Below are 14,331 nucleotides of genomic sequence, written 5' to 3' on the forward strand. Positions count from 1 at the left end.
CTCCCTGTTTTATCTTCACAACAACCCTGTGAAGAAGGTTAGGATAAGAGACAGTGACTGGCCTAAGGTCGCCCAGTGGGAATTTGAACCCAGGTGATCTCCTGGGTCCTAGTATCTGGTAGACTCTAGCATCTTCCAGCCAAGGTTCAGCCCTTCTGCACTGATGAAATGTCACTGCAAAGTAGAAGAGAATATGTGGGTGCCAACCTCAAGGCAATATAATAAAATAAGAAAGCAGGAAGTGCACTGTGTGAAGATCATGTGCTGCTTCATTTCCAAAATAAGAGACGTTGGGAACCCAGCCTGGACATCATGTCTTCTGCCTCAGTGACACACAACTTGCAAAGTTGATAGTTTGGAGCAATAGCAGCTCGGACATTAAAATTGAGATCCTGCTCTTGAGCAAAGCCCAGGGGGCAGTAACCAGAGTCGGGGCCTTCTTGGCAGTGGCACCTTCTTTATGGAACAGGCTCTTTCATAACTATTTCAGTTTTTCCAATTACTTAAGATGCACCTTTTTGCCCAGGCTTTCTGATTCTGTTGAAGTTGCCTTTAAGGGGAATTCATTCTTTCTTTTTAGTCCCCTGCTTTGCCGAGCAGTTTAAAGTAAATATTATCTTACTGCTCTTGTAATTAATGAGTTTTCGTGGAATTTTAAGAGTATTTTTTTATTAATCGTGATGTTTACGTCCTTTATATGATGACTTGTGAACGAACAGCTCTATGATAGGTAATAAATAATAAATATTGTGAACAGTGCTCCAGTAATTTTTTGTTTCATAATTGCAGTGGTACCTCGGGTTAAGTACTTAATTCGTTCCGGAGGGCCATTCTTAACCTGAAACTGTTCTTAACCTGAAGCACCACTTTAGCTAATGGTGCTGTGCCACTGGAGCATGATTTCTGTTCTCATCCTGAGGTAAAGTTGTTAACCTGAAGCACTATTTTTGGGTTAGCGGAGTCTGTAACCTGAAGCATGTGTAACCTGCAGCGTATGTAACCTGAGGTACCACTGTAATCAGAAATGATCTTACTCATAAGCAGTTTTGCTCATTCCTAGAAAGGTCACTCAAAGTAGTTATAGAGATCACCTCTTATGTCTCAAGATTTTGTTGGTCTTGTGGGGTTCATTGTGATCCTACCTCTGCAACGTGTATTATGGGACTAGGTGAGTTGATGTGGAAATTAGGGGTGGAGTGCCTTCAACACATAGGTGACACTGAGCTTTTTCTCTCCTTTCCATCCATCCCAAGCCCTTCACTGAGGCTGAGCAAAGAAGCTATGGTGGGGTTGGCAAGGGTGCACAACTTGGTTGGCTTATAGGACAAACAGAGTGTCCTGTAGGTGACACAGTTTCATCCTGGGTTTCAGGTGCTGGTGGACTTCTCACCAGTGGCTCTTTACCTTGTTTAGAAGAATGGCATAATCTTTCACATTGCAATCCTCTGTCTCATCAAACTCAGTTTCATTTCATTGTGCCTATATTCACATAGCATTGCTTTAATGAAGAATGAATAGCACAAATTTCAGAACTGCACAGATGGGTTTTAGTTGTCACTTAGCACCTCCCTACAGGGAAGGAAATCTATTGAATGCCACGCTCTTAACGATTCCATAAACTGAGCAATACTTTTCTTTCTTCCTTCCTTCAGATGCACTACTTTGCACTATCGCACAGACCTGCCACCAACCAGCATCATCATCACTTTCCATAATGAGGCGAGGTCCACGCTACTAAGGACGATAAGAAGGTAAGACCGAGTCATATGACAGTGAAGTTGACAGTCAAATGGCTTCCAAGATGCCAAGTGCATTAACTAGTGCTGTGCCAAAATTGTTTCCCATATCTTCTTCCTTTTTGACCATTCCGCACTAATTGATGAGAAAAGAAGCTGCAATTAAATATTAGCAAAGGGGAGAGAATTTTTGTTCGCCTACTTTCATATTGGGGTGCTTGCAATTCCCCTTTCTTTTGTTCTGGGGACTATTTCATCAAGGCTGTGTTCTCATCTTACCAGTGGTCCCCAGATTCCTACACTCCAGTTAAAACCTGGGGGAAGAGAGCATTATATAGCACCTTCTGTGGGACGTTATCAGATCAGAAAACATGGGGGGAAGGAGCAGTCACCTGCTCTTTAAATGAACCGTAAGCAGGTTTGTAGCATGCGTAGAACCTGAGATAAAGGGCAAAATGTGCCAGCAATATTTTTCTAGCTTGCCCTGCTTTCAGGATTTTACCTTGCAGCCCTCCTCACCCCCAAAAAAAAATCCTGTGAAAGCCCATACACACGACACTAGGCCGCCTTGCAATCATAAGGTAAAGTTCTGTAAATTCACACACACATATATAGTGATCTTAAGAATGGAGAGAAAGATTGTCTTTTTTTCAGAGGAAGAAAACTTTCAAGGAACTAGAGAGAAGATGTTGGCATAGTGTTATTTATAACAGTCATTGATTTTTGTGAAAGGCTTGAAATTATATCAGGAAAAATCACTGCAACTGATTCCCACCAACCAACGACATAAGATGAAATTGGCAGAAATTGCCCCCTTTATGCCCATATCATACAGCAAAGAGACAGGACGGCTGCCCTCTCTTCTTTAGCCCATTATTTTTGTTGACCTTGCATGTATAGATGCTGACCTGCATAGCGTTTGGCCTATATTGCTGTCCACTTTGTCTTGTGCTATTTGTGAGGACTGGTGCAGTTAAGATTATTAGTTGTGAAGTCCTTCTGGTTCAAGTTTTAACTCAGCCTCAAGCCTTAGGCAAACCCCAGAACCTCAACCCTATATCTACCATTTGAATACCTGTCGACCTTAAAAGAGTGCTGTGAAAATGTGCCCATGGTGTGTGTTGTTTTTTTTTTAGTGTGTAGTTGGATGGTTTAGCTGGCAAAATAATGTGCAGCTGGAAATATGTGATGGTGATGTAATTAGGCACGTAAGTTGCATGCATTCATTAAGCGTGTAAATGACAGGCAATGTCAGGTACAACATGTGCACATATTATGTAAGGGAAGAATGTGCTCCGTTTCCGCAGCTAAAACAACAAACTGGCCAAACCATGTTAAAACACTTTCTTATTTTGGGCCAGAAGCTCCTCGTCTGTATCTTCAGCTTTGGGCAGATAATACTTCACCGCAACCTTGCAAATACCATTCTTCATGCAAGATTGGATCCTCCACCCACCTCTGAACTGTGTTTTAAAATAGGGGTAAATATAGGGTTTTAAAAATTATTTGGAAACTCTTAGCCTTGCCCCCTCCAGTTGCTTCAGGGACAGATCCAATGTGAGGTGGATGGTCCCTGGGGTAGAACAGAGCAAATTAGCCCAATCCAGGGGTCCATTGGGGGGGCCATACACAGCCCTAAGAAATGCTAAGTACTAAATATTAACATGTGTGCGTGCACACACACACATAACATGTGCAACTGCACCAGTGTAAGAGCCACTTCCTCCTTCTAGTCTGGTCCACCACCGGGAGGGGGAGACCAGTTGTCAAGGCTTCAGGAATTCTGTTCCTCCCCCAGTGGCAGCAAGAAGCAGAGAGAACAAGGTATAGTCCTTTTAAATGAGTTTATTCATTCATAATTGTTCCAACTGAGCTCCCTCCTTCGTAGCAACAGCACTTCCCCTTACGGTGGCCCCTCATGGCCAATTGTCTTTGAGTCCTTTGTTCCTGCACTCTTTAACGAGCGCCGAGTTCTGGGAGAAGGGTGTTCAGAAATACTCTCCAGGCACAATGTGTCAGCTGACTGGTCTGCCTCCCCCTTCTCCTAACACTTCCCAACTCTTCTGTTCGTCTGCCTCTGAGCTGTGACTTCCCTCAAACTCCTCAAAGCCCTGCTGTTAATCAATGCTGCATTCTCCTCCTCCTGCAGTGCCAGGAATCTCCACCATTCCTCCTCCATCTCTCCCCCTTGAGTCCAACCCCTGACACCAATGCAGTTGACCTCTGACCTCACACGTGGTTGTTTCTTGCACTCCCCAGTAGTTCATGCTGTGGGTGCATGTGAAGAAGATCTTGTCACGCTAGGTGCTTCTGCGGCAAGGCAAGATGATGAACCTAGCTTTATTGACTTTGTCCATTTTTATTTCACAATGATTTTCCTGCATGTGAGGAACAGTGCTTAGACTCATGTGGATTTCCGACTCTTTCAGTATTTTTGAATGCCTGCTGGGGACTTCAATGGGCACAACCTCCCTGTTCTTGAATGCTGATGCAGTTCTTTTTCGGAGAATGCTGTACTCAGTGATTCATTTTGATGTTGTTTAGCTCTCTTTCCCGCCTTTTTTTTCCATATTGGCAAGTCCTCTGCGAACAGATCGTGCAATTACCAAGCTCATTCATTATTCAAAACGATCCCACCACTTTCTGGAGCAATTAATTGCAGGGATGCAGATTGTTCACAAATGATTCATTTCAAATACTTCAAATATGAAAATTGCACACTCTTTCCCACTGGGCGATGTGGGAGGTGATGGTGGTAAGAGATATCCAGGATTTAAACTTATGTGAAATTATTTTCTGTGCCTTGACTCTATCTTTGCTTATCATCACTGACTGGAGTCTGGTAATATAAGGAACAGCCTGTGGAGAATTTTCAGATTTTCAGAGCTTGGGTCTAATTTTATTTTCCAAGGGAAGCTATCATCCCCAGAAAAGCTTGAATATGCCCAGTTCAGTGGGTCAGATTTTTTTTGGAAATGTTAACATGCTGCCACAATGGGATAAACCAGTTTTGCCATCTGGCTCACCTGCCATTTTGTCACCGAGAGTAAACACTGTTTCACAGGTTGGTGGAAAGCCATGGGCAGATTATGGAGGGCATCATTGTCCCATCCATGAGAAATGTGTTTCTGCATGTTTTTTAACTTCTGACCAGCTCTATCATGTAAAAACAACTGCACCATTTTATCCCTTTTTGCAGTTGTGTTTGTTTATTTAATGGATTTAAATGCCGCCATTCAAAACATACTGTTTTCCCTTGCATATATAAAAACTGGTTGGCAGCTGATGGGAGTTGTCATCCAAAACATCTGGTGGTCACAAGGTTGGGAATGCAGACCTAGACTTTAGGCTCTGTGTTCATCTTCCACATTGTTCTTGAGCAAGTCAACCAGTTATTGCCATCCCCTTGTTTCCTGCTCAGTTTCTAATAAGCAGAGAGTAATGCTTGTTAATATCACAGCAGTCGGGGGATGTTCAGTTCCATCACTTAGATGTAGCACTTGAAGACCCTAAAGAAACAGAGTTGTACTAATCAGATGAGTTTCATTTCTGCCAACACATAGCTTATCATCCAGGATGTTATGGATGCTATGGTTGGAGATTTGTAGGATCTAATTAAGCCAAGCATCTGCTGAGTCTGGGTGATGGTGGAGAACAATATCAGGCAGAGTGCAGGACAAAATGGTCTATGAAGACGTAAGAAGCAACTCAAGGTGAGAATCTGAGCTGGGTTCAAAAATGGGTGAGTGAGAGAGAGCAAAGAGATTTGGAGCAATCCTTTACATATACTCACAGGCAGTGTTTTTTTCCTAAAAAAAAAGTTTAGGGGTACTCTCATTTTTCTACTCATATGGAAATACTGTCCCTCAATCAGGCCAAACTTAGATGCCCCAGTTTAAAAGGCCATATCTTATTTACCGTATTTTTCACTCGATAACACGCACCTGACCATAACACGCACATAGTTTTTAGAGGAGGAAAACAAGGGAAAAAAATCTGAATGAAACAGTGGATGTATCATTTTTATGCTTCATTCTGTGGCCACAGACATGTGATTTGATGGTGAGTTTGGGGTAGCCCAATACAAAAATCCTGAGAATCCATGTGGATCTGTGCTTTGTAACCACATTTTTGCACCATTGTGGCCCCAGGCAACAGTGGGTGTGTGATTTTTTTGGTGCAGGCTGTAGCCATGGGCATGCTATGTGATCTGATGGTGAATTTGGGGTGACCCAATGCAAAGATCCTGAGGATCCATGTGGATCCGTGCTTTGTAACCACGTTTTAAGTGGGGAGGGAAGGAAAAACACAGAAGGGACAAGGAGCACGAGAGGGGTGTGCAAACACAGCAACCGAAAACAGAAGAGGGTGGGCAGTAAGACCCTGAGGCAGAATGCAGGAAAGCAGCAACCTCCTCTCTTTAGCCTTCGCTCCTCCGCGGGATCTGATTTTTGCCTGATTTTTGCCCCTGTACTCGGGCCAGTCAGCTCCAGGGACCACACATTCTCTCAATAACACGCACAGACATTTCCACTTACTTTTTAGGAGAAAAAAATGTGAGTGTTATTGAGAGGAAAATACGATTAGCCAAAGGCCTGGGATACGAGGAATGTTTTTGCCTGGCATGTAAGGATATGTGAGCTTCCCTGGGGATAGCATCCTCTGGTGATGATCACAGCTTCTGGGTTGTTTCATATGGGGAGATGTGGTCCTTGAAGTATTGCACTCCTGAACTGCTTAAGCCAGCACTTTGAATCGGGTCCAGAAACTAATTGGCAGCCAGTACAGTCGGGTCAGGATTGGCATTATATATTCAAACCATCTTGCCTCGATGAGCAAGCAGCTTAAGTTTCAAGACAGTCTTCAGAGGCAGCCCCAAGCATAACGTGTTGTGATAATCTAATGATTGTGGATGTGATCCAGCTATGTCATACTCCCAGTAAAATTAATGAACTTTATTTACTTAATTCTGTTGATTTCCATGAGTATTCTCTAAGTATAGCTAACATCACTTAAGAATACTGTAAGTTTGTCACAAGAGTACAAATTGTTTTTTCTATAAAATTTGTATGTATAAATACCTTTTCCCTCCTTTTTCCCAGCTTGAAGATAGGAAGGGCATTTTTCTCCTCATTCTTGGCTTTCAACCAATAAAGAGCATTTAGAAGTCAACGAAGTCTTAAAGGGGGGAAAGTGACAAGATAACGGGGAATTTGAAATATGTGCATCTCTAATGCAATCATAATTACATGTTCTCTTTCTATAGCAATGCAAATTTCTAAAGCGCTAGTCACAAATTTGAAGGGGTTCTTTGCAGAACTCATGTTACTTCATCTCTTGTCACGCAATATCAATTCCACTTGTTGCCAATGAGGCGCATAAAAATAGCACTGACCAAAACATTCCCCAGTTGCTCAGCTGGAAATGTCAAATTATTGCCTGAAGCAGGATGCTCTTCATATTAGGGATAGTTAACAGAAGTGGGAACAGATGGATTCATTCTCCATTACCCCTAAGTGGTGAATGTTCCCTGGATTGTGATGGTCTTTTGGGTTGAGGCAGTAGGCCTGAAGGCTCCCTGAGTTATGACAAGTTCTTGGGCTCCAGGGTAACTGCCATCCCAGCAGCCAGCTGACTTTTTCAGCTCTGGACCTACAAGGGCTATAACAATTCAGGCCTCAACTATCTGAGAGACTGCCTCCTTCCCTACAGACCCTCCTGGATATTCAGATCAGCAGAAGGTGCTTTTTTTGGTTCAATCTCTCTTAGAAGTTCAGGGAGTAGGTGACCTGGCTGAGGGCAATCTCTGTGGCAACTCTAAGTCGTGGAATTCCATCCCCACAGAGATGAGACTCACTTATTCACAATATATCTTTCAGTGAATGCTGAAGACGCACTTCTGGCCCTTTACTCCTATTCTTGTGACTGTAGTATGTTATAACTTTTTAATTTTTAATTCTGCCTAGACACATGCTGGTGAAGGGCGGTGATTACAAATTTGATGGTGGTGGTCGGGATGCTAATGATGATGATATAAAAGATTCCAGGTCAAAACTGTCCCTAGCTCTGTGTGGCCTGTGGTTTGTACCTCAAGCTCTGGCTCCAGGAACTCATGTCTCTCACTATTTTATGAGGTTGGCTATGGCCTGGCACCCAAAACTTCGCTAGGCTTTAGCATGTTCCTGAAACGGTTTCCTGAAATGGTTTTGAATTGGATTCAAGATAGAGGATGGGTTTGAAATCTGATGGTTTTAGATCAGGGGTGGGCAGTCTCCCTCCCCCTGTTGAGGCTGTTTCCTCTCATCTGTAATCTGTTGGGGGGGGGGGACACGTGCCCCCAGTGGATGGAGCCAGAATTGTTGTTGCTGTTTAGTCGTTTAGTCGTGTCTGACTCTTCGTGACCCCATGGACCAAATCACGTCAGGCACTTCTGTCTTCCACTGCCTCCCGCAGTTTGGTCAGACTCATGTTTGTAGCTTCAAGAACACTGTCCAACCATCTCGTAATGTCTACTATAGATACCTCAAATCAGAATTGCCAGATTTATGCAGTTTTACTCAGAAAGAATCCCACTGGGTTGGGTGGACTTAAAGGTAAAGGTACCCCTGCCCATACGGGCCAGTCGTGTCCGACTCGGGGGTTGCGCGCCCATCTCGCTTAAGAGGCCGGGGGCCAGCGCTGTCCGAAGACACTTCCGGGTCACGTGGCCAGCGTGACAAAGCTGCTCTGGCGAGCCAGCACCAGCGCAGCACACGGAAACACCGTTTACCTTCCCGCTATAAAGCGGTACCTATTTATCTACTTGTACTTAAGGGTGCTTTCGAACTGCTAGGTGGGCAGGAGCTGGGACCGAACGACGGGAGCTCACCCCGCTGCGGGGATTCGAACCGCCGACCTTTCGATCGGCAAGTCCTAGGCGCTGAGGTTTTACCCACAGCACCACCCACGTCCCTTACTAGTGGGCTGAGCAGTGGACTTACTAGTAATTAAATAAGTATGCCCAGTATTATTTTTAGTGCAACATACCAGTACAGCTATCTGAAAAGCAAGTGAAAACAATTTCTTTCTGACTCTAGTGTGCTCTACACACACACACACACACACAACCGGCAGAAGCCTACCATAGCTTACAACTGGAGAAAATTTTGCCACCAAGCCATACTAACCAAGAAAAAGTTAGAACTCCAAGAAAAACAAGAAGGAAATGAACAGAATGGAAGGAAGTTTTAATGGCATTGAAGAATAAAGCAGATGGAGTCAAGTAAATAATTAGCCAAGGTGCCTGTGTTTTACTGCCACTCAGTCCCTATTAGGGCAAGCAAAAGGATGTCCATTAACCTCTAATATTAACCTCAGATACTGCAGGACTGCACACTTTTCCATTAAGTGCTTACTGTCACCTGTAAGGATGTATCATCTCTGTTGGGAGCAGGTGGTGGAACACCACCTTAGAACTGGTCTCCTGGTACTGGTACCACTGCTGCTTCCTGGGAAGAGGTGGGGCCAAGAGTGTGACAGCACAGGTACAGGTACAGGTCACCTGCTACAGCTGCACAGCTGCCCCATCACCCACTCCTGGTCATTATTAAAAGCCTCTTTATCTAAATGATCATTGTTATTTGGTTTCAGCCAAGATTGGCTCCCGAAGTGGTTTAGAGCAATTAAAATACATCCTAATGATTGCATCAAGGATAAAACAGCAAAATACATTCCGATTTGGCTTCAAAGCAGTCAATTGCAGATGCCATAAGTTAAAAGCAACAACAAGGTGCGCAGGAAACCAAAACAAGGACTCATTCAGCGCTGGGAGCTGATCAACTAAGTTTTCTCCCAAAAAGTTAGAGTTTCCAAAGTGTTTCTTATATATTTCAAGTTCTAAACAGTACCAGAAAATTCAAAATCAGCAAAGATTCAAATTCTGAAGCAGTTTCTTTGCTTTTGTTTATTCTCTCCTTTCCTGACTCCCTGCGTTTAACTTTCCAAAATAAATACTGAACTCAGAATCAACTGCCTTCTGTGCATTGTTTTTGCTGAGTCTACATATGTAATAAATGGAAACCATTTTTCTAGTGAGCCATCCGCAACGAACTGCTTTCATGCCCCTTTAATGTGGGTTGAAATCTTGTCCGCAGCTAAAAGTTCACATGTTTTATCAAGCCAAGCAATAACCAGTGGCAGGTGCTCACCTTTCTATTTAGCCACTGCTTGCAAATGCACACACAGATGCGCCCTAGTTACACTTCTACAACTTGCACACCTAGAGTGGGGAGGCTCTCTAGACGTGCAGAGGCTGTAAGAAAGCTTTCTCTGTTCCTTGCAGGAAGGAGCTTTGTATTTGGTGCTTTGTAGATTCAAGACACACATGGGAATTAAATGCTACTTTTAGAAAGCCTGCAGTGAAAATTAGGCATCTCCTCAGTCCCCCGTAGGAAAGCTTAGCCAAGAGTGAACTAGCAAATGAAAAAATGGCCATGTGCCCAGACCTCTCCATGGCTCATCCAGAGGAACTCAGAGGCTGTCCTTGAAAACATAATCTCCATGCAAACCAAGAGAGCTTCACAGCTAATTGTCCTTCATAATTGGGAGCCATGAGATTGTTAATGAAAAAGCTCTCCCCGCATAAGAGCAGATCCCTGCAAAACCATAGCTATTCTTTTTGGGCTACAGAAAAACAGAGTCTCATAGATCTCTATGATCCCTAATTCTCCATGCTAAACACATTATTATTATTATTATTATTATTATTATTATTATTATTATTATTATTTCTTTGCTGCCCTTCATCTGAGGATCACAGGGCCGTTTATAATGTAAAAACATAAAAATACATAACATAGTAACAAAAGCAACCCCCCCCCCTGTTTAAAAGGCCATAGATTGTTTAGTTAGCCAAAGACAAATTAAGCAAGAGGCATTCTGATAGTTGAAGAAAAACACAAAAATGCATATCATAAGAACAAACAAAAGCAACGTCCCCTCACACTTTAATGGGCCACAGATGGTTTAATTAGCCAAAGACCTTGCTAAATAAAAATGTTTTCACCTCGCACCTAAAGATATCTCCCTGGGGAGAGCATTCCACAAATGGGGAGCCATTGCAGAAAAGGCCCATTATTGTGCTGCCGCCCTCCAGACCTCTAGCGGAGGAGACACACAAAGAAGGGCCTCAGAGGGTCCAGATTGTTTCATATAGGGTCTGTTCTGCAGATCTGAACACATGGGGTGAACATATCAATTGCCACCCTGACTTAGAGTGTTGAATATTGGCTACTGTGATGGATAGCACTGGGTGCTTTTTTAAGAGATTCACGACACCACAAGCTGGACTGAGGTTAACCATATCCATGTGGGAAAGCACTGCCAGCCACTCAGGGGAAGACATAGAAAGTAAGAAGAATCTCCCTGAGACCTCTGGTTATAGGGTGGTATATAAATTCAGTAAAAATCAAAGGAGCCCTGCTGGATCTGACAAAGAGCCATCTTAGTCCTACACCGTGTTCTTACCATGACCAACCAGATGCTTATGAGAAGCTTGCAAACAGGAATGGAGGGCAGCAGCACCTTCCCCACTTGTAATTCCCATCAACTGGTATTCAGAGGCAAACTGCCTCTGAAAGTAGAGGTGGAACATATCCATTGTGCCTTGTAGCTATTGATAACCATATCCTCTACAAATTTGTCTAATTGTTTTTTAAAACCATCCAAGTTGGTGGACTCTGCTATTCAGGAGAACAGTAGGGACTGTCCAATAAAATATTCCACCCATATGGTTCCACGGTGATGAACTCTCTCATGAGAGGCTCACTAGTCTAATCACTTAGCTTTCAAATAAGAAGTATAGTCATGTTTATGAGTTTCAGAAGCCTTCCTTTAAATAGCCTCAGCTGTTAAACTTGTGTTTTAAGTGGCTCTAATATGTTGATCTTGATAGTATGAGAAATGTGTTGTTTCCGGTTTGTATGGATAATTGTTTTATTAGAGTGATGCTTCGCTTTCTTGTTTTAACATCAAAACATACTCAAAGTTATATATAAAAACAGCTCAAGTATCACAGCCTGCAATCCTAAATACAGTGGTACCTGAAGTCACAGATGCTTCAGGTTACAGACGCTTCAGGTTACAGACTCCACTAACCCAGAAATAGTACCTCAGGTTAAGAACTTTGCTTCAGAATGAGAACAGAAATTGTGCAGCGGCGGCACGGCAACAGTGGGAGCCACCATTAGTGGTGCTTCAGGTTAAGAACGGACCTCCTGAACGAATTAAGTTCTTAACCCGAGGTACCACTGTACAGTCGTACCTCGGCTCCCCAATGCCTTGGGAGTTAAACGTTCTGGCTACCAAACGATCGAAAACCAGAAGTGATTGTTCCAGTTTTTGAACGTTCTTTCGGAAACCAAACATCTGACGGGGCTTCCGCAGCTTCTGATTGGCTGCAGGAGCTTCCTGCAGCCAACTGGAAGCCGTGCTTTGGAAGTCGAACATTTCAGAAGTCAAACGGACTTCCGGAATGGATTCCGTTCAAGTTCTGAGGTACGACTGTATTCTAGATAAGGATAAGGAGTGAGCCTGATTGCAGAAAGTGAGATTTACCTCTGAGTAAGCATGCATAGTCACACAAAATGCTAAACCATGGTTTTACATTATGTAGATGAACTGCCACAAGTCATGGGCTTATGTACTTCCTCCTCACCTCTCAAACTCAGGAGGAGATTGTAAGGGCCTGCCTTAGATTGTTGTTGTTGTTTAGTCATGTCTGACTCTTCGTGACCCCATGGACCAGAGAATGCCAGGCACTCCTGTCTTCCACTGCCTCCTGCAGTTTGGCCTTAGATTAATCACAGTTTAATCGGAACCCTCAACTGTAGTTCATCTTGACATCAAGCCAACATTGTAAATCATGGTTTGAAGTTGGTATGTTTTCCCTAGCCATTGTTTAGACTAGCCAATTTCTCCAGGTTGAGACATCATGACAAGCAGTGGTTGATCTGAAGGGGGAGGGTGCTTTGGAAGGGGAGAGGAGAGCAAGTGAGCCAGATGTGAAGGTGCTTGTTGCAGCTTGCCCTCATTAAGGCTAAACCCATGGTTTAGCATGATGTGTGAACACAGCTATAATAAATGCAGAAAATTTGAAGCTATGCTCATAATGCACACCAGTCCTGATCCTCCTTTTCTGGGAGTGAGCCCCATTGAATTCAGTAGGACCTCTTTCCATGTAGACATAGTTACGCTTGCTCCATTAATTTAACTAATATTTTACAGAGCTCCATTCTTCATCTCAATATATCACGAAGTCTACCCAGTGAAGCATCCTAAGGCCCAATAAATAAATAAGCAGAAGAAACCATCTAAGACCCTCAACATTTAAACGCCTCACTCTCCTTTCCCTATAGTGAAATAAATGCCACGTTCAAACATCTTTTCATGGCCCAACATTTTTCTTCCCATTTTCTTATTGACTGGAATGTCTGCTTTCTTCCAAAACAGGGCCATCAATATTCTAGCTGCTTTTATCAAATGAATTATTAACTCCACTTTGTTTTCTGAGGCAAATTCTCCCAAGTATTTCAAAAGTACGTCCATGGGATTTAAAGGTCCAACCACCCTGGGAATTTCTATTAATTTAGTAGGAATTAAAGGCAGAAGGCTTGAACATATCCACCCGATATGTATCACATTTGCTCTACTATGTCCATGTTGCCAACTAGCTGAGGATATATTGCGATAAGTTTGTATTAATTAAATACATATATTTTGTTTTAAGTTCATTGGCGTTGGGTTCAGTACAACTGAAGTAGCTTTGAGTCAGGTGGAGTCTTGCAGAGATAAGATATAAGCATGTGGTAGTGGCAGGTGGGGCCACGCTGCTCTCTCAGCTTCTGAGCACCACATATTAGTGCCATTTGCTGGGAAGGGGACAGGAAAGGACAGGGCCAGCCTGCCCACCTTTGCCACCAGCAGACAAGCGGCACGGGCACTGGTGCCAGCTTCCAGTGAGATATCGCCAAAATTTTGCGAGATCTCGCCAAAATCTCACACAAGGTCTTGCAAGATTTGGGCAAGATGTTGCCAGAGCACACTGTCATCACTGCTTTGCAAGTGTTGCCACACAGTCCAGATAAGGGTGGCGTGGTGATGGAATGGGGCAGCGTGCCAAGTGGCGAAAGGGGATGTGCTGCTCCTGGGCAAGGCATAAGGGAGCATTGCATTAAACCTTTTTGGGAAATGATATACAATGAATTGAAAAAAAATGTTTAAAATAACATTTGTTAAAAAACCAGAAGCTTTTCTGTTAGGTATTTTAGGACAAGAGGTGTTGCAAGAAAAATGGACATTATTCATGTATGCTACAACAGCAGCAAGAATCTTAATAGCACAAAACTGGAAGACTGGAGAAATACCATCAAAAGAACAATGGCAAGAAAAGTTGGTGAACTATGCAGAGTTGGCAGAGTTTACAGATAAACTGTGTGAAAAGCACAATAGTGATTTCGAAAAAGAATGGGAACTTCTTACTTATTTGCAGAAACAACAAAAAACATGGACTCTCTGTCAGGGTTTAAATAAACATTTACAACTTTATTTACGGAGAACA

General features: G+C 43.2%; 1 protein-coding gene across 1 annotated transcript in view; it reads left to right on the top strand.

Annotated features, from left to right (window-relative positions):
- The window catches only part of GALNT14 (polypeptide N-acetylgalactosaminyltransferase 14), a gene marked incomplete at its 5' end in the record, with an annotated part of 215,934 nt that overhangs the window by 137,160 nt on the left and 64,443 nt on the right, over nucleotides 1–14,331 (top strand). Inside the window, one exon of the mRNA XM_083432329.1 lies at nucleotides 1,653–1,751. Coding sequence (XP_083288455.1) covers nucleotides 1,653–1,751 — 99 coding nt within the window. The remainder of the gene's footprint in view (nucleotides 1–1,652; nucleotides 1,752–14,331) is intronic.

This window comes from Podarcis tiliguerta, assembly GCF_965153285.1.
Source record: "Podarcis tiliguerta genome assembly, chromosome: 3".
In the NCBI taxonomy this organism is placed as follows: domain Eukaryota; kingdom Metazoa; phylum Chordata; class Lepidosauria; order Squamata; family Lacertidae; genus Podarcis; species Podarcis tiliguerta.